The sequence below is a fragment of the Malania oleifera genome, chromosome 9 (assembly GCF_029873635.1).
Source record: "Malania oleifera isolate guangnan ecotype guangnan chromosome 9, ASM2987363v1, whole genome shotgun sequence".
NCBI classification, from domain to species: Eukaryota; Viridiplantae; Streptophyta; class Magnoliopsida; order Santalales; family Ximeniaceae; genus Malania; species Malania oleifera.
This window is the reverse complement of record NC_080425.1, coordinates 88,102,388-88,122,837: the sequence shown is the minus strand read 5'-3', so window position 1 is coordinate 88,122,837 and position 20,450 is coordinate 88,102,388. Positions and strand designations below refer to the sequence as shown.

General features: G+C 36.7%; 3 protein-coding genes across 6 annotated transcripts; 1 reads left to right on the top strand and 2 right to left on the bottom strand.

Annotated features, from left to right (window-relative positions):
* The first annotated feature begins 219 nt into the window (after positions 1 to 219).
* Positions 220 to 3,382, top strand: LOC131163623 (uncharacterized). Its single transcript, XM_058120241.1, has 5 exons — positions 220 to 368; positions 766 to 1,458; positions 1,921 to 2,151; positions 2,255 to 2,346; positions 2,471 to 3,382. Exons 2-5 carry the CDS (start codon positions 802 to 804, stop codon positions 3,090 to 3,092), a joined length of 1,602 nt encoding a protein of 533 aa, XP_057976224.1. The 5' UTR covers positions 220 to 368; positions 766 to 801; the 3' UTR covers positions 3,093 to 3,382.
* Positions 3,383 to 4,109: 727 nt separating this feature from the next.
* On the bottom strand, positions 4,110 to 9,056 carry LOC131163625 (uncharacterized). Of its 2 annotated transcripts, XM_058120245.1 has the most exons (5): positions 8,855 to 9,056; positions 8,651 to 8,771; positions 6,634 to 7,374; positions 5,163 to 5,507; positions 4,110 to 4,610 (listed from the first exon to the last, which is right to left on the bottom strand). In XM_058120245.1, the coding sequence occupies exons 2-5, from the start codon at positions 8,747 to 8,749 to the stop codon at positions 4,335 to 4,337; spliced, it is 1,461 nt and encodes a 486-aa protein (XP_057976228.1). In that variant the 5' UTR covers positions 8,750 to 8,771; positions 8,855 to 9,056; the 3' UTR covers positions 4,110 to 4,334. The 2 variants fall into 2 exon arrangements, with proteins under 2 accessions (XP_057976228.1, XP_057976227.1); XM_058120244.1 differs by having other exon boundaries at positions 8,651 to 9,056.
* Positions 9,057 to 10,672: 1,616 nt separating this feature from the next.
* LOC131163622 (3-oxoacyl-[acyl-carrier-protein] synthase II, chloroplastic-like) lies at positions 10,673 to 20,199 on the bottom strand. Of its 3 annotated transcripts, none has more exons than XM_058120237.1 (14): positions 19,420 to 20,165; positions 18,624 to 18,829; positions 18,334 to 18,537; positions 17,924 to 18,034; positions 17,724 to 17,819; positions 17,482 to 17,527; positions 17,316 to 17,395; positions 16,740 to 16,808; positions 16,510 to 16,594; positions 16,274 to 16,428; positions 16,104 to 16,184; positions 12,101 to 12,160; positions 11,707 to 11,868; positions 10,673 to 10,961 (listed from the first exon to the last, which is right to left on the bottom strand). In XM_058120237.1, the coding sequence occupies exons 1-13, from the start codon at positions 19,811 to 19,813 to the stop codon at positions 11,752 to 11,754; spliced, it is 1,704 nt and encodes a 567-aa protein (XP_057976220.1). In that variant the 5' UTR covers positions 19,814 to 20,165; the 3' UTR covers positions 10,673 to 10,961; positions 11,707 to 11,751. The 3 variants fall into 3 exon arrangements, with proteins under 3 accessions (XP_057976220.1, XP_057976221.1, XP_057976222.1); XM_058120238.1 differs by lacking the exon at positions 10,673 to 10,961 and adding an exon at positions 11,057 to 11,522 and having other exon boundaries at positions 19,420 to 20,173; XM_058120239.1 differs by lacking the exon at positions 10,673 to 10,961 and having other exon boundaries at positions 11,057 to 11,868; positions 19,420 to 20,199.
* Between the last annotated feature and the right edge of the window lie 251 nt (positions 20,200 to 20,450).

Here is a 20,450-nt window from a genome sequence, read left to right as displayed (position 1 = left end):
TGCCCATTGCATATGGTCAAGGGACTCCCAGTACCATAATCCCATTAGGGGCAGATTTGTCTTACTACATTTAAAAAAGGGGCCATTGCCAATTCTCTCAGTTAAATATGGTATCTCTTGGCTTGAAAGCCAAGAGAAGTTGATGGTTATGTGGCCTGTTTGCAAAGCTAAAGGGGTCATCGGTTCAAATGTACTGGATGACTACTGTCACACCAATTTGTGCTGAAGCACCCAAAAAAAAAAAAGGGAAAAAAAATCTGAAGCTGCTTTCTTTCATTTCGCCATCTCTACAAAAATATTCTGTCCTGCTCTTCAAAGAGGGACTTCTGCTTTGTTTTTCCATTGTACCCTTTTTGCTTGGTACCCTGGTAATTTCTCTCTCTCTCTCTTCCTCTTATTTTCTCATAAGCAAATGTGTTTATTCTATACCCTGCATTAATTTAGGCACATGCTGCTTAGTGTTTTATATAATACCATTTTTTGGGTGTTCTTTAGTTCATTTTGTATCTGTTCATATAGATTGTAACCTTTCGTGCATGATATTTTGATTTTTGTTTCACTTTATTTTTTCGTTTTTTCCTTCTATGGAACATTGGTTTTCCCGATTCAGTTGACCAATTTTAAGATAAGAGTTTCTGCAATTTCTTCAAACCACCAAATTCAAGTAGTTTCTTTTCTCCTTGGTTGCCGTTTCTTATGGGAACATTTGCAAAAGCATGTGACTGAGTGATTAAGTTTTCATGCATGGTCCAAAATTGTTAAAAGAACCTCGGCTAGCTGCGAACAAACTTGTTCCAGAGAATGGCATCCCTTACACCGGGAGTACTACTAAAGCTTCTTCAGGGTGTAAATTCCAATGTGAAGATTCGTGGAGAATACCGATCTGTTTTGCTACAAGTGATCAGCATTGTGCCTGCCTTAACTGGATCAGAACTGTGGCCAAACCATGGCTTCTTTGTTAAAGTTTCCGACTCTTCCCACTCGACCTATGTCTCATTGTCAAAGGAAGATAACGAGCTCATTTTGAACAACAAATTGCAGCTTGGCCAATTCTTCTATGTGGACAGAGTGGAAGCTGGAACTCCAGTCCCTATCCTTGTTGGAGTGAGACCGGTTCAGGGACGGAACCCTTTTGTGGGAAACCCAAAGGACTTGATGCAAATGCTAGTACCCTCTGAGGGTCCAGTACTCCCACTCGATCATCATGAAGGAATTACAAGTTCAAAACCAAGTGAGTTATCAGCAGAATCAAAAGAGGAGAGTCCAAGACACAAAATTGTGATCAAAGAGGAGAAAGTGGCTGTGGCATCCAGGTATATGCAGGGGATATTGACAACCAATTCAAAAGCAAGTGCAATGGATTCCAATATTGTTGGGAAGGGCAATGAGAATGAAGGTAGTATAGCAGGTAAGAAAGTTGTTCCAGCGAAAGGCAAACAACAAGAGCTCAAGGGTCAGGTATGATTCTAGCCTATTATATGAAATTATCTAGGAAAGCCTACACAAGTAAGATGAAACTATGAAAGAACCAAAGCACCCAGCACCTTAAGAGTATATGTTATGTTTGTGCCTTGGAGAATTTAATTTTCCATAGGAAAAAGGAAAGAAAGGTGGGTTTTTTTTCCTTTGCTTCTCAATGATATTAATGTTAGTATGCTATATTTCTCCCCCTGATATAAATTTAGTAAGACACCAAAGCATAATTCAGTATCTTACCTATCAATGTGCGTTGAGTTTTTTAGTGTTGGAAGAATTTTTGGCTTTTAATTTTCCTATACCAATGGATGCATTAAAGAATATGTTAGAAAAAATTTTAGAAACCAATTTTCTAGGATCTTGTCATCATGTTTTTCTTTTGTTCAAAATCCTACTGTATGTTAAAATCCAATTCACTGATGAGCATTTGTATTGGAATTACAGTCGCGCTCAAGTACTCCTATCCGCAATCGTCCTGATGTAATTACAGTTAAGCCAGATGCTGCTGTATTCAACACCAAAGAGGCTCCAGTACACTCGAAGAACATGACAGCAAAACACCCAAGTAAGCAGGAAAATATCAACTTGAACTTCTCAAAGAGTAGGGATAAGAATCATTCACCTGAGGCAATTTCCTGGGCTTCTTTGCCTGCAAATCTCCTAAAGCCTGGGAAGGTAAATTCTCATTAATCCCTAGATAGAAACCTGAAAAAATATTTCATCAACCTAAGCACAATAGCATAATTTTATTTCTCATCTATCATCATCATTTCACAAGGGAATGCTTAGGAGGAGAATTTTAGCTTCTTTGGTTGCAGTAGAAGCACAAAAAGAAGCATCTGTTGCTGCTACTCTTGTCAAGTGCCTGAGGTATTTCATCCTTCACATTACAAGAAAATATAAAGGAAATTATATTTTTTTTCTTTCAGAAGTTTGTTCAGTTTACACTCGCACATTTTTTTCATACAGCTCTCAGTTACATCTTTTCTTTCAGTATGTTTGCTGAGCTCTGCTCATCTGCCTCAGTGGAGAACCCCCATCTCTCTCTCCCCAAGTTCTTTGCTCTCTACCAGCTCATTGATCAATCAAATGCCACAATTCAATCAAAGGATAGATCTTTTCAACTTTCTACATTTTCATCTTCCTCGGACAAGGAGAAATCTTTCAAAAAGACAGGTCAAATTCATGGTAGAAATGCATTGAAGTCCCCAAAACCCTCAATAGAATTGAGTGGTACCGAAAAACAAGAATGGGCTAAAGGGGATGGTGCAAAAGAGATCAAAGAGCTGAGGGAGACTCTCTTAACTGAAACACACACATGGTTTTTGAAATTCTTGGAGGGGGCATTAGATGCTGGGTTCCACACAGGTGCACAGGAGAAGAAAGGAAAGGATAACATTGGGCGCCGAATGGAACCAGACAACAATATTGCGGTCACACTATCACAGCTTAAGCAAGTAAATGAATGGCTAGACAGATCAAGAAGCAGCTTGAGCTCAGAAAATAATGGATTGGGGGAGACCATTGATCGGTTGAAGCAAAAAGTTTATGCTTGTTTGCTTGTTCATGTGGACTCAGTTGCATCAGCTCTAGAGAACCGATCAGATCGTGGTTAACTCAATGAAACTGGGGAATATTTATTAATTTGTTCAAGCTTTATGTTATTTATAAATTGTTTTCAGACATTGATAATTAGCCAGCCAAGGTTATTGCAAGTTTGGCTAAACTATTCAAAATGGAGAACTGTGTCAATAACGTCTGTCCACATATATATATCACCCAAAGCAAAAGTTACTGCCCTTCAATGGCTTCTTCAATAAAAGATATGATGTAAATATTGCCCTAGTGAACCTGTTACAAACTTCATATGATGTAATTGAAATTTGAAGCAATAGGCTTCATGTCCCTTAGGTAGTGTTCATTTCAAAGGATCCTTAAATATTCATGTGAATGTGATATCTATAACATCTCATTTTTCGTTTCTATTTTCAGACCGGACAGTAACATCACATTCCTATAATGCACATAAAAAAATTCCGAGATAAGTATCTCATTCTTGAAAATTAAATTTCTAAAACCATCATTTAAAAACATCTTTTATTTTGCAAACCGAATACAATTCATGGGCGTTTTCTCTCTTGTCCTCCAACTCGTAATGGTATCCAACTCCGGAGAAAGAAAATCAAATGCCTAACGTTACATATGAAGCCTCTATCTCATGTGAAGGCAGATTTGGTATGGTTTGGCTGAATTGGGTTGATGGGTTAATCTTTTCTGTTGACTCTTGGTGGCAAGAATAGATGGGTGGCACTGAAATGGGCAAAGTACTGCACCAGAAATTTCAAGGGGAAATTTTTAGTGTCCTGTCGAGCAACGGTAGGGCACCCACCAAAGTCTGGCTTGATGTATAAAACAAGCTGTAGCTTACCACAGTTCGAGGTTAAGAAAATTATACGGCTGGGCAGGCAAATTCTGACTTGCACTGTAGGCTTTCCCTTGCTTTATATGGCATTTACAGTTGAAAAAAAATAAAAAGAAAAAGATAGTGAACAGAAAAATTAACTAAATTGTGTTAGTCCTGCTATTAATTCCATCATAAAAATTAGGGTGAGTTATACTGCAATTCAGAGAAGAGAACATCAAAAGCTATATATTTGCATTTCTTTTTTGACACAAAAGGTACATCATACGTGTTTTTAATATGTGCTCTCTATGATCCTGCTTCCAACAGCACAAGTGAATTGATCTGCACATATTATAAAGTAAGCAGTCTTTTGTTCAACTAAAACTGCACAGCAACTCTGAATAACTAAATACCGTACAAACACCCCAAGGCCAATGTAGAAGGCTGTCCATAGTTAGTACTCCCTGAAAGTCAGATTCAAACGTCCTGGACGAAGCTGCGTTTCTTCCAGAAGGGCCTTAGGGGCTGTATTTGCATGAATGGCTGATACCCCATGAAAAACATGCCTAGATTGACCACCAAATATCAGTACATCTCCTGATTCTAATAGAACTTTGTCAGCCTTCTCAGTGTCCCTCTCATCACCGTATAAGAATTCAGCTGTGTCTCCGAAAGAGAACGAAACAACAGGCAATCTTTTACGAAGACTGTCCGAACTTTCATCTTTATCCTATAGGGGTTCAAAGTATGAGGCATAATCAGAAAAGGCATCAACAAATTTTAAATGAACAAGAAGCCCTTAAAGAGGTCCAGAGCATTAAAGACTAAGCTTCACCATGAGAGACACAATGCATCTGTCACTACCTTTTAACCAGGTCTTAGAAAAATAATCCACTCATCAAATTTATAAGGTACTGGGTCATAAAAAAAAAGTCCACACATAAAATTTATTTAATCTAAAATAATTTCACAGCTAAGTGGTTCACCCTCACTGATTTTGCAAAGACCATGCCAGGAAGAACATAGGAACCAGGTCATTCAAACAAAAAATTACAGCAATAATAAATTAGTGATCCTTCAATATCATATAAACATATTAAAGTAATCCTTTTAAAAACGTTTACCACTGATAGTGGGCCAATTTTCAAATACCACCATAACGTGTCTCGCTGAAAACTTATCCAAACAGAGTTAAAAAGAAAACATCAATTGTCAAGATGAGTTGAACTGCCTAACAAATGCCTCCTTTAGTTAAGTGGGAGATGAAGACATTAAAACAAACCTGATGGAGACCTAGTCTGCCACTTCTTGCGTAGAAATTGACGATACAAATATCTGGTGTCATCCAGGGGAGTATGTCCTCTGCATTTCTACCTTTGCCCTCTTTCTTAATAAGTTTATGGGAATCTTCTATTGCATCTTCTACCAACTGATAAAATTCAGTAGGAATACCAGGTGGTTTAGTTCCATCAATTGGCCGTTCACTTAAATATTCGCCCTTCTCAGGATCCCAATTCTTTCCAAGGCACATCATTTTCAATTGTAATTTTGCTCCATCCCGGTAACCAGGTTGGTAAAAACCTCCGGAACCTAAACCAAGGTCTCTGCATTTCTTTACTATTTTCACCTGGCAATCAAATAAATGATCACAATCAGTCAATAAAAAAAGATTAAAGAACAAGAAAGGACAAATAGCCAACTTATATCATTAAAAGATTCACAGAATGTTCCACAACAAAATTCATTGGAAAATGACACATCAAAAGCTAACCACTAAAGAGTTTACACCAGAAAGGACTAGGAGCCTTATCTGATGAATTCATGATTAGACAAAGTTAATGAAAGGACCAAACAAGTCACATGTTCATATTGGGAACTTCTTGTTGCCATTCCAAATCATATGTATAGAACACCTTCTGTTGTAGGTTTTATAGCAGTTTACTACAGGTTATTCCACTGCACGTATCTACCATATATACAAGCTCAAGGTGTTGCTGTTCTGGATATTCTGCCATGAGTTAATAATTCCCTTTCTTCCACATTAAACGAATTTCTTAAAATGCTTTGTTTTCAACCTCACTTGTCTTTTTACACACTAATCCCCCCCCCCCCCCCCTCTCATTTTATATCCTATAGAGATGAGGCATCATTGTTGCATTGCCTCACTGCCTTGCCTCAACACCTACTCTCTAGCCCATTATTCCATCCAAGCACCGTAAGCACGTAGACCAAGGGTTATGCACATGGAATTTTAATATAGATTTGTGTATAGTGCTACATCCGTAATTACTAATAACCATGTACTCAAGTCATTTTGTTTATATGGCAGAAGTTTGAAGTCTTACAAATTTCTCCATCTACATTCTTCAATTCTCTCCCTGAGCTGACAGCCTACTAAACATTCAGAAGATAACAATTCTTTCGCTAAGTTGATAACCATGAACTTTGTGTCTGTGCATGAGCTTATACATATTCATCAAATAAATTTATTCTTCTCAATATATTGTTTAACAGGGCAACTATTAATTAATGAAAGCATAATTGCAATTCTTTTGCTAAGTTGATAACCAAGTACTCAAGCCATTTTTGTATGTGTGCATGAACTTATATATATCATCAAATATATTTATTCTTTTCAATATATTGTTTATGTACACAGGACTACTGTTAGTTAATAAAAGCATAATTCCAAGTCGAGTTCTTAATATTTCACATATACATAATATAACATAAAAGGTACCATAAATCAATACCTGATCAGAACAGGAAAAGTAACTCTTTAGGAGAACCATCCCAGCCCTCAATGTACTTCCATTTAGCCCTTCCATTGACCGCTTGTTTTCATTACGCCTTTCTCTATTCTTTGAAAATAGAGAAGCTTTTAGCACAATATGACTTCCACTTGTAGCTGGACAAATATCAAATGGAGCAACTGCAGAGGAAGACTCGGAATGCTCTAAACTTCCATGGCCATCTTCATTCTCAAGAAAAGCATTTCCATACCCAGGTCCCTGATCCGGTGTAGCCATGTCTTTACTATGGGACTTTGCAAGGATAGAGGACCCTTCACTCTGATAGGCAGTGTTAACCATGGGTGGTGAAAGATCCAACTGTTTTCCTTTTTCTGAATTTTGGCCTCTGTAAGTTCTCCCTTCAGTTCCATGTCTGTCCGTCAAACCAGGAGGTGCAGATGATGAACAAAGTTCCTTCCCAAATGCAGAATCAGAAGCAGGCAAACAATCTGGTTGTTGTGAAGGCCGGTCTACTGCTTGTGGCAAATTTTGCCCTAGTGAAAGCTTTCCTGTATGGGAACATAAGTTATCAATACCAGGTGAAGGCTGATCCGGCTCGTATAGATAATCCAATGTCGGTTTGCACTCATATTGCCTCAAATTACCACCCGCTGACTTCTGCCATGCAGTTTGCCTTTTGACTTTAGGCAAATCATCATTACTGCCAAGGGGAACATCAGCAGTAGATCCATCAGCTCCAAACTGTAATTTTTAGAGAAGACATAGTTAATAAAATCCTATTCAGGCTTACCTTGAATATGAAAAACACCAAAATAAGCCATTAATGTTCAATACAAGAATAATGAAAATTAATCATTTGTATATTTTGGGCATTTTTCCCCTATTCCAATCATTTTTCTCTGTTTCTTAGCTTCCCAATTGATAGTAGTCAAATAGAAAGGATACTGAATACACACCCAAGCCATCTAAAGAGAAATGCACTTAAAAACATAAAAAATAACTAGCTACACACATGAGAGGCATGTATAATATGATTTTATTTACTCTATACAATTAATTCATTCAATATATATATTTTTTATTATGTTGATAAATTAATTAAAATTTTTATCTCTAACATTTAATTTCTATCCTAGTATGGGTCTTTTAGGATATCAAAAATAGACAACAAAGAAAGAATTGAATTATTATTACAATGAATTCAGGATGAATTATGAGATTCATGATTCTAAACTATTCAAGTAATGTTTATATAGTGGGTATTTTAGGTAATAAAAGTGAACAACAAAATCTTTTTATATATATAGATATATGGATGATGAACAACAAAATCTTCTTCTTCTTCTTCTTCTTAATTTTCTCTGACAAAGATACATGCCATGAGAAAGCATCAAACATATTAAAATTGATGCTGATGAACATACTGAAACTTCGGTAGTTACCTTAGGTAGTTAAGTTCTGCTAATCAGCTAGAGGCATAACCATAATAACCACAAAAGGCAAAAAAAAATCCCAATGAAATATAATAAGGTATCTTTTGAAAACATGAATTTTGGATTTGGATTTGACAAATTTGGACAAATTTCAATACAATTTTATATTACATCTAATCCAAATCTAATATAATTCCAAATCCAAAATCTATCCAAATATAGGGTAAGGAGGCAGTATAAACAGACTAATCAGATCGCAAAAGCTTTCACTAAAGCACTTGAAGCCCCAATTAGTGATCTCTCAGTCAAAGAACCATTCAACAGAGCGAACACCACACAAAGGCATACACCTCAAAAACTATGCCAGATTTTAGACTCCATTAAAATTAAAACACGTCACACAAATTTCCTACTTTAAAAACTGAATGTGTTGCCAAACCCAGTAATAGTGCCATAAAGGGTTCCGATTTCAAGGCCTACTGAGCAAAAAAACAACTCCAGAACGTAGATCAGTGAAGACTTGAAGATCAAAACAACTAAATAAACAAGGAATTGAAAACAAAAGGGGGTGTTTCAGTACTTACATGGCCGTGATGATGAACAGGGGCACCGCGGGGACGGTAGGATCGACCTCTAGTAGGCGTCCGGTACCCTCCGGCGTTTCGACCTCGGCCACGATTCATCCTCCTAGATCAAATCAAGATTCTGCAGATGGGATTGACGAGGAAATCGGGTAAAGTTGCCCACAAAAGTTAATAAATAATAAAAAAACAATTTGGGAATCGAACAGGGCTGGACGATTCGGAGATTGGCAGAGATAACGCTGGAGGTTGGGGAACGCCGAAAATCTTCTTCCGGCTTTGGGAGCTGTGAGCGCTTTAATGGCGATCGCCTTTGGGTTCTGCTTTCCAGTGGGGACGATGGGTTGAGGTCTGGGGCTCCGAGCTAGGCGGGCGATTGGGTTCTCCACACAGACGGCGTCAAGTTGAGCTTCAACCAAACGACGCCGTTTATAGTTTAGTTTTCTTACATCTTAAGAAAAAAATTGTGTTTAAAACAGAGATTTTTTGTTTTAGCCACCATATGTTGTGGTGAAAAAGATTCAACTTTTACTTGTGGAATTTCAAAATCACTGTAATTATTTCATCTTTTCAAAAAAATCATGTCTTGTAAATGAAATTTCGTATAAAAAAATGAAATTTAAATGTACTTCCATGTTTAATTTGTAAAATAAAATATAATAGAAAAAAAAAATGAAATGAAGATTTAAATTGTTTGATTTGTAAAATAAAATATAATAGAAAAAAATGAAATGAAGATTTAAATTGTAAGTAGGATGAAATTAAGTGGTAAATTTGATTCCATTCTTACACAATAAGTATATGTATTTGAGAGAAAATATAATTTTAACTTTTATTAGTGACTAAATTTATGTTAACTTCATGAATATGTTCATTTCTTAATTTATCTTTCAGTATTATACCATTCATCCATTTAAACATTTTTATCTAGACAACTTTTACTTTTTAAAAATTCTATTTTTTTTATTTTTTTTTGGCCGCCCAACATTTTGATCTATATAGCATAGTTGATCTTATAGTCGCCTTATAAAACTTTCCTTTTAATTTTAAGAGTATTTTATGATCACAAAGCATACTTGAAACATTTCACTGTTTTAGCCAACCTGCTTTCACTCTATGCATTACATCTTCTTTAATTTCTCATTCAGCCTGCATAATTGATCTAAGGTATGCATAATAGATTCAAGGTATTGGAATCTAAAAGTATTATTTATTTCTTAATTATCAACTTTAACTTTATCTCCAAATTCCTCTTAGGAATTACATTTCATATATTTTATCTTATTTTTATACATCCTAAAACATTTAAATTTCAAAACTTCTCTCCAAACACTATTTAACTTTTACTTTCAAGCAGTCCAACCATTTCACATCCTAAAAAGGTTGTTTTCTTGTGTTGTAAAAGGAATTTGGTTCTAAAAAAAAATTCAGTGCATTAAGAGAAATTTTAATTAGAAAACACAATAACGACTTATAGCGGCAACAAATATTGTTGTTAAAAGTAATATATTATCATAGACAAAAGACACAGGGTTTCCTTGAGATTTTAAAAATCCATATACCTCTGATATCTCAACCAATTTGAAAAGCTCTTTGGAGAAATTTTGTTTATTAAATATATTTCAACTTTTAGTAGCAACTAATGCTGTTACTAAATAGTGTTAAGTCCAACTTTGAAAACCATCACAATGGTTGCACCTCTAACGATTTATGTTTTTTTATCTTGTGAATAAAATTATGTATAGAAAGAATAATTTCACTTTGTCAATCTTTTTGCGCAAATATCTTCTAAAATTTTGTTCTTAATCCGTTTCTTTCTTTTAAAGGGCTGTTCTGTTTAATCTACAATAAATTATGCTCCTTCATAATAAAACAAATTTTACATGATATATTATAAATAATGAATAATATACTGCAAAATATATGTTGAACACCTTAAAGTTTATTAAAATATAGTATTGCATTCAAGTATATATATGTGTGTGTATGTGTGTGTCTATGTATAAGAATTAACACAAAAATTAAGAGCACTTCTTTTATTTAGCATTATTTCTATTTATTTACAAGTATTTATGTCAAACAAATTTGTATGCAGCTAGTGAGTTACCTTAAACTGATATTCATCAAAGCATTCATTGCTCTAGAAAATTTTAAAATCACAAACACCGGTTTTGAGATTTGGCAATTTAACTTCAATTTTCCTCTTCTTTGTTTGATGCTTCTACATTAGGTTAGCTCTTGGATCTTGCTTGAATAGGTCGAAAATTGGGCATATCCCAATTGATTTGCATTTATATGGATAAAACAATCTTGTCTGCACCCAAGGGAAAATTTATAAAGTGATGTACCAAAAGAATAAAAGAATGTTGAAAAGAGAATGGCTGCAAGACCAAAATAGATGCCAATATATAGTCACAAATAGAAATCTTTAATAGCTTGCAGTGCATATAATAAACAAATTCAGGGCTCCGAATTCTATACCCCTAAACACAATAACAACTCTAATCTGAAAGCTGCTCTGCGTTCATCACGGAATTACGGGGTCAAGGTTTTATTTAAGCTTCATGATGGGGCACCCAACTGCCCAACAAAGAAACATTTGTATGCTGCAACAATTATAATGGTCATTTCTTTTTATATTCAAACCATAAGCAATTATAATGCCTGCAAAGATGATTCTCATTCTGTCCATTTGGGAACTGTCACGGATCTTCCATTACAGTTTTTGCTATCCTGAGAGACGCAGAACCCATCAATCTGGGTAACCCAGGCTGATGGCAGGACTGCCCTCATTGAACGGCTGAAATGGATGGTCCAAGTGATTTCTCCCTCAGATTGCAGTGTACCAATTGATACACAGTTCTCTCCAGTTCTTCTGTGTACGGATGGACGAAAAAAAGAAAATATATGAAGTAATGTTTGAGTAGGCGGATGAAATTAGGGTAAAAACTATAATTGTGTGCTTGCAACTCTAAACCCCCTGTCACAATAATCCACCCCGAATTTCAGTTGATCAATACAAGCCTCATCCATGTCTTTGAAATGAAAAGTATGCTCACCTATCCTTAAGACCAACCGTGATGTAAAAAAAAAGCCCATCAGATTTACTGGTAGGGAGCAAATAAGATGGATGAGTTGTGCCCACCAAAGCCAAATGAATTAGACAACGCCACCTTTATGTCCAGACGTTCCTTCTCGGCACCCACGAGGACATTTGTATCCTGATGAAAACATTTCAGCATCATATGTCATCCATACAATATCAAGGACAAACAGTGTCAAAAGTTCCAGCCCTATCGTAATAGAAGACCCAATAACAGCATAAATAACAAATTTTTTTTTTTTTGTGAATAGATGGAGAATTATAATCTGATCCTGAAATGATGACGTTAATGTAAACTATATGCACTAATATCATGTTACATGGGAAAACAAATGTAGATCAAAGTTTACCACGCCCTGGTCAGGGTTTTCAAGATTGACATTTGGATGCACCCATCCTGTCTGGATTGCCTGCATTTGAGGGTAAAAGAAAAAGGAAATTGTAATTATATATCGAGAAAAAAGAAATCTATCAAGGTATGTGCATTATGAATCTACGAATGAAGAGGGTAGTGAGAATATCACATCCACTTCTCACCAATCTTGGCACCAAATGGTTGCAAGTATTTGGTAAAAGCACCTCTTGGATAAGCATGACTATTGTATCTTCCGTTTAAGATTTACATGGAATGCTCAAGAAGAGAATATCATATAGTTTTTTTTTTCATGGAGGGAAATATGTTGTGATGTCAAGTACATCATCCAGGATCCAGAACACATGCGATCACAGTTTGCAGCACAAGATCCATCAGCAGACCACGAGTCAATTGGATTTTCCAAAATTTTAAGGATTTTCTGATTACAGCCCAAAGGGCACTTGCTAAGGAGCAACTTTAAAAAATGTGATATCATTTAATGCAGTTGGTGACTTTGAAAGTGGTGGTTTTGCCGGGCATTGAATGGAGAATATTTTTTTATTACTGTAGATATGACCATATTCCTAGTCGTAATCTAAGTTATACTTTTATACATGAAGACTCTTTTCAGCACATTGAAAATCACACAATCATTGAATCATTACATTAACATTTTAAAAATATGTGATGACAAAACCATCATTTAGATCAAAGCCATCACCATAAACAATATTAACAAATTGAAATGACAGGAGTCTATGATGCCATAAAAAATGATCACCTATACATATGCAACTCATTTATAAACCATAAAAGCTAAAACGAACAGATCCTTCATTTCATTTGCGATGTAAAATCTAATGTCTTCCTTTCCATGAAACATCCAAATGCCTCGTGTGATGTCTATGAAAGATGAATTTACTATACAAAGTTACTTGTAAATTATCCATTGACACATTGGACCAATACAAAGAATAGCTGTGGAAACAAAACATCTTCATATCGCAATCCAGTGTATTTCTAGAATAATTCATGTTACAAGGATCTGAAAAAGTTTTTCCCAGGGTATTGGCACTGGAGTAGTGCAACTGTATAAATCTTGAAGCCATCAACATATTTGGAATATGTATCAGCTCTCGAAACATTGAAAAACAAATTCACAAGACTTAAAGAGAATTCACACATTTTTATTCATCTGCGAACATTCCTAGTCTTTTTTTTTTTTTTTTTTTGGGGGGGGGGGGGGGGGGGTGGTGGTTTCCAGATGTTCAAAAGAAGCATGATGGGGCATTTCAGTTCATCAAAGAAGAGTCAACAGCTAGCCGTTCCGGAAGGTCATTCTATCTGCCATCTTAGACAATGAGTTCAATACAGATAAGTTGATGTGGAACCAGCATTGGACAACTTTAATCCTCGATTCAAATCTAAATGAAACTACTATATGGGAGGCCTTTTACAGGCTTACAACATTTGGAAGATAAGGAAACTATATTAAGAAACCTAAAAAATTAGATAAAATACTAGTGTCCTAAAGAATGTTGACACAGAATCTTGAAGATAAAATCCTAATAAAAAATCATTTAATAAAAAAGAAAAAATAAATTAAAATATAAAATTTCTCATGCCAGATGCATGAATCTCCCCCATTGAAGAAAGAACTCAACCTTGAGTTCATCACAAAGAAAACACACTAGCTAACCTTACCATCTTCATCTTCATTCCCATAATACTACTGCATTTCAAAAAAATCATCATCAGTGGAGCTCTTGCTTTACTTAGGCATGATTTCCAGATCTTCAATAGCCTACAAGAGCAACATGAGTCGTTATAGAGTAATTGTGATAAGAATTTCCATTTCTGCCACAATTATGCAGTGAATTGGACAACAATCAACCAGCTTGGAATCAGGTAGCTTGATAGGGGTAGTAGGTGTTTCATATGGAATGAACAGGTTCTTCACAAGAATCCTTCCAGAACTTAAATCTTGTTCTCAGCATTCCTAGCAAAAGCAACATCTTGATCCAAGGAAAGGAAGTAATAGGATTGCAGTCCACAACAAAGTCTACAATGTATTGAATCATGTGTCGCTGCTCGTCTTCATCAAAAGAAGAACAAGCAATTAATTTCCAAAATTCAAGCGTGCACGCTCATCATCTTTATCATTTTAGGTCCTTGCAAACAACTTTGAAGTTCACGTACATCTTTCACTCATAGTTGATCAGAATAAAATTTTCTTCCATCATACGCTATTTAAGATTCCACTCAGTAATTGGAGCTTGCCACCAAAGTCGGTGCTAATAAACAAGACTATGCCACCAATAACAGCCATGCAAGAGCCATATTACGGCGGCCATGCCAACCTTTTCTTTAGGCGGATGACAACAGGATAAATGAAGATGTTTTCGATTTGGTTGAGCCAATGAATAGCATCTCTAAATCTCCCTCAGTGGTGAACTCAGGCAAAGCAACCTAATTCCAAAATCTAGCTAGCTGGAAGCTTGTGCCAGTGTAGGTAAACTATTATGAGAACAAACAACATTCAGATTGCTATTAGCATCAACAACTCCCTTTTGTTTGTGATCTGGATCGATAAGGACAAAAGAGCATAAAGCATGGTTACCAGAGCACTGAACTTCATCAAATTTAGAGACAATTTGATTTTGAAAAGTAACAACGTGAGACTCAAGAGAAGCTACCAAAAGGTAAGTTCATAGGTTTGCTTTTCTGTCCATTCTTCCCACTGACAAATTTAAGCCACGTTGCAAGCAACAGATTAAACTAGTCCCCAATTACCATCCTTTTTTCCCTGTTTGGCTGGTTCAGATAGTCATCACCAACTAAACCAGATCGGTCCAATTAAAGTAAACCAGTTGCTATGAAACCTTTAACCCGCTTTCTTCCTATGGGAAGGTTTCCTCTTTAAGCAAGAGTGGTGAACAGAGTGGTTGGGCCCTCCTTCTATAGCTTGAGTTGTTGACAGTGAGGAGAGAGATTGATGACTGGTCCAGATCTTTTATTTGGACTCTAATTGAGAATTAAAGTTGTTGGACGCAAGTTCAATATTAGTATTCTTGACAAGTTCAAGATTTTAACTCAAGTCGCTGTGCCTTTCAGTGTTTGACAGGGTTGTTTGTGAGTTTCCAATTAAACTCATAGTGGTTGAGATTTTAACCTAAATTGCTTTGCATCTGCATCTGCATCTGCCGCCATTACCATCATACACCAACCTCTACCAAGCCTCCACCACTTCCAACCAGCTGCAGGCATATTCTTCTAGAAAGTACTTCGATGTAGGGCCAACGTCCAACAAGTTTAATTCTCAATTCAAGTCCAAATAAAAATAATATATAGGAGGGCTTTTATAGGATTACAGCACTTGGAAAATCAGGAAACTATATTTAGAAACCTAAATAAGCTAAATTACTAATTTCCTAAATAATACTCTAGGATCTTGAAGGCATGATCCTACTAAAAATAGCATAAATAAGAAAAAACACAAATTGAATTAAAAATTAAAATCTTTCCATGCCAGCTGCATCACGAACCCTACCAGTGGGATAAAAACAGCAGGTCAAAAGCACGCTCCGTCTCAGCAATTAGGCCCTAATCTATGGGTGATTCTCTTTGCTATGAGATTCGACGGACACAATAGCACCAAAACTTGAGTTTTTAACTATTCCATATTATGCTGCACAACCCAGATCAGTGATTAATCCATGCTACACTATGCAATTCTTTTTGTTGTTACATTCAATAAAGACAATAACAATGATAGTACAAATTTTCATATCTGCTTATATTAATCTCTCTCCTGCTCTCCCATCGACAATTAACATAGAATATTGCCATATGTTATAAGATATGAAGCAGGAAGCTTAATTTTACAGTCTCAGGGTATTGCATGCAAGCCTACAGCCATACAGTTATCTCACTCACAAAAGTATGGACAACAGAGTGCATGGCTTTTGCTAATAAGTCTATCAGAATCTAGAGTGTACCTTTACTGTTGCAACAGCTTCCACAGCCCCAGCAGCTCCCAGTAGGTGACCAGTCATGGACTTTGTAGAGTTCACTCTTAGCTTCAAACATCAGAAATGGACCATCAAGCATGGTATAAGGTAAATTTAATAACATGGAGAACCTAACAATTATATGCTGTCACTTTTACCTCGGGGTTCTGGCCAAAACAACGAATTAGAGCTTGGTACTCTTTCAGATCACCTGCCTGTGTTGATGTCGCATGTGCATTTACATAATTGACATCTTCTCGGGCTATGCCAGCCTGAGCTAAGGCCTTCTCTATGCAGAGAACAATGCCTGTCCCTTTTTATGGAATGGAAAATAAGTCATCAGTACACAGGTTCTTTTCTGAATATATGTTGGCCCAAAAGTTTGATTGTTTACCATCAGGATGAGGTTCAGTCATGTGATAGGCATCACAAGTGAAGCTTCCCCCCAAAAATTCTGCATAAATATTCGCACCTCTACTCTGTAATACAAATTGGAGGCGAAGAGTTAAGCTAAAGGAACTCAGCTATATGAAGCAATTCTTAAAGGTCATCATTTATGCAGTAATTTCTTAGAGGGCTTTTCAGATGCAGCTACAAATATCAAATTAATTTAATGGAAGGTACCTTAGCATGTTCTAGTTCTTCCAATAGTAAAACACCAGCTCCTTCACCCATAACAAATCCATCCCGATTCTGGTCAAATACAATACATCTCATATAAAAAAAAATATCAAGAATGAGTAGGTAAAGTATAAGATCCTAAATTTAGTTTGCCCCAGTATCATGAGTTACAATGCCAAAAGTTTAGTGATTCCAAACTAATCATGATACTAAATGCATTTTTTTCTCAATCAAATTTTCATTCTCTTTGTATTTCTCAAGCTGTGAAAAGCATATCATAGCTATAAGAAATAATTCATACTATCAACTTCTAAATTGACTTCTTTGAAGACATTTTTACGTAAGGTTAAAATAATTGATAAAGCCCCTACAAGGCAAGGATAGAGTATTGTCTGTTCCACATGTATAAACTGCCAGCAATGCTAATGTATACAACGCATAGGAGCTCTCTGTCTGATGCAAGTTTTGCACTCAATTTCAAAATTCATTTTGTAACATTAGAACTTGAAATTAGATGGAGGAAAAGGTTGGGGAGAAGGAGAATGATAACAATGGCAACAAAGAAATTCCATTGCTCACAGTATCCCATGGGCGTGAAGCTTTAGCTGGATCACTATTCCTCTGTGAAAGTGCTCGGCATGCCACAAAACCTCCTAAGCCTGCAATTTTAATCATTACACAAGGATTGTAAGTTCATGGAGATAGTTTACATTGAGTTTAATTCAGAATAACGCATTACTGGTACCTATGGGAATAATTACCGCATCAGATCCACCACAAAGCATCACATCCTGCAAGTATCCACAAAATTTATTTTACTTTTTATAAAAAAATAAATTGAAGCAAAATTATTGATGTAATTTATACTAGCACAGAAAAACAAAGAAAAAAAGGAAACCAAACAAGATCCAATTACTATTGGACAAATTCAGAATCCACATACAAACTCTATTCGTGGCATAAATGAAAATAAAGCAAGCCACTTACTGTTTCACCTCTAATAATATGGTTTGCTGCATTAAGTATACAGAAATTGCTCGTTGCACAAGCCGTTGAAATGGAGTAATTAGGACCCATCCAACCCTGCATTAAGAGGCGATTAATAAATAGCTTTAAAATTAGTTGAACAATTTTCTAATGTGTCATGAGCCTATCCTAACTTCTTGTAACAATGAAGAGAAACTTACCAAATCCATTGCAAGCATAGCAGAACCCATATTGGTTGTAGCAAAAGGAACACAGAAGGGATTCATCTTTTTGTATGAAACCCTTAAAGCTTCAATTGCATCATTGAAAATCTGCTCAGAGAGTAGCCAGTTATAATAGAAGCAAGCAGTTGATGAATACGAAGGGAAAAATAATTTAACAACATTGGAGTTTTCTGGGGTGTCAGCATCAGTATCAGGTTCCACCCCAAGGCCCTAAGCATGGTTGAATGCATTTCCTTTTCAGAGGCTTTGAGCATTCACTTCTGCAGTGGTTCAATGCATTTCATTTTTTTTTTAAAGAAAAAGAAGCAAATGAAAAGGCATTTGCCTTCCCAAAGTATTACAGTCATTTTAGTTTGCAATCCAATATGCCAAGAGCTTAAACTGACCTTCATGCCTCCCATTGCAGAGCCAATCAAAACTCCACATCTGGCTTTGTTTAACTCACCCATGATATCTTCTGTAATCCCACCATCTGCCAATGCTTTTTTTCCAGCAGCGAGCAAGTACAGCATGAATTTGTCTGCCCTCTTAGAAAGTTTTGGGGCAACCCATCCATCTGTTGAGAAAGACTTGATTTCTCCAGCAATTCTCTAACCAAAAAAAAAAAACAATTGGAATCAACATCCAGATCCAACCAACCCCTGACCACAATGGAACAGAGAAAACAAAGGCCTACCGTTGGAAACTGAGTGCAATCAAATGATTCAATCTCACTTATGCCACTAACACCTTCAAGAAGATTATTGTAGAAAACATCTGGATCGTGACCAACAGGGGATACAACACTCACCCCTGTCACAACAACCCGCCTTTGCTTTGTAAGAGGCTTCTGCTTTGTTGCTACTTCCTTAGAAGGTTGAACAGCCACAGCCATAGTGTTGCCTAAAACAGTTATAAATTTTATCCTTAGAACAAACAGGCAGGAGAGAGAGTGCATTAAACATCAACACCTACCATGTACAACACACTGGACAAACCGAACAGCATTACTTTGGCATGGAAATATGGGGCCTATTGCCTGCGTCAACATTGACGAGCTAAGATCTAAATGCATGACCCAAATTCAATTTGCTGTCATTTTCTACTGATCTTCAGTAATGACATATAACCATAGTTAGGAGAACCGCGTCTTTGTGATAGTCCTTTGCATACAGGAACCACCATTTTAATTCTTCCTATTAGTTTCCAGCACAACTAAACTTCCTGGATTGCGTCTCAAACCTCAAATCTCAAACATCAATAAGTTGCTCTGAAGTGCATGACTTCTAGCAACCACTCAAAGCACAACAAAAACGGAAAATGACTGAGCTACGTAACACGCAACAAGAACTAATTGCAAAATCTAAATTCAACAATCATCATCTCGTAAAATGAGATTTAAAATTTGATAAAACTATAAACAAGGATCTCGCAAAACGTAAAACTAGAAACAGCAATCGAAAGAAATGTATCACGGGATTACTAGTTACTACCTGCGTGAGCAGCTCGATTCATGCGCCTCTGTCTGCGAGTGGTGGAAGGCTGCTTCGACCCAAAAAAAGAGAACCCATTTTCACCGAAGAACGCGAGAGAGGAAGAAAGCCCTTTGGAGCTGTAATACTCTTTGCAGGGCTCAAAAGCGAGACAAGAACTCATCAGATTCTGAATACTAGGTCCACAGAAGGACGAAATCAAGCCGCCGGAGAAATCAACGGCCCCGGCGCTGATGCATTTGGGCACGAGCTTCCTCCGGCGAGCCCATTGACTGAGCCTCCTCGGGGACTGAAACAGGGACGACCTCACGGGGTGGTCCTTCTCGCATGCCATCGACATGCAAGTCGCGAGAAGCCATGTGCAGAGGGGAGAGGCAACGGCCGACGCCGCCATTGGAGGACCCAACAAGAATTCGCCCCCGAAATCACCAAAACGAACAGACCCAGATGCAGATGTTGATAGTTTCAGAAAGATACGGCATTAAAACAGAGGATGGAGGTCATTTTTGGGGGGTCTAAGAAGAGGAAAGAAGGAGGAGGAGATTGCGTGGAGCTTTGATTAGATTTAGATTCAGAGCGGGGAAGTTAATCAGCGGAGAAAAATCGAAAAATCGGAGCTCGCATGGGGGATGATGGATGGATGGGTGTCAGACAGTTTAAAAGGAAACGCCGAGTCGGGGCTGCGCGAATCTGAGTCGTCTCTCAGGCGCAAGAAACGGCAGGGCTGAAGGCTCCGTGAGAGTGTCAGTGATGTGTTTTGTGCGTATAAAATATATATATAAATAATTTTAAAATTTGAAGAAAATAAATATATATAAATATATTTGTATAATGGAATGAATTATTAAAACACAAAAACGACAGAAAATCGAAGGCAACTCTAGCCAGAGAAATTCTCTTCATTGGATTTGTGGGGAATACCATTGTACTACAGTGACTGGACCGGACCGCTGGACCGCTGGACCGCTGGACTCTCTCTCTCTCTCTCTCTCCTTTTTTTTTATTTTGTTTTTTGAAAAAAGTGTTTTAAC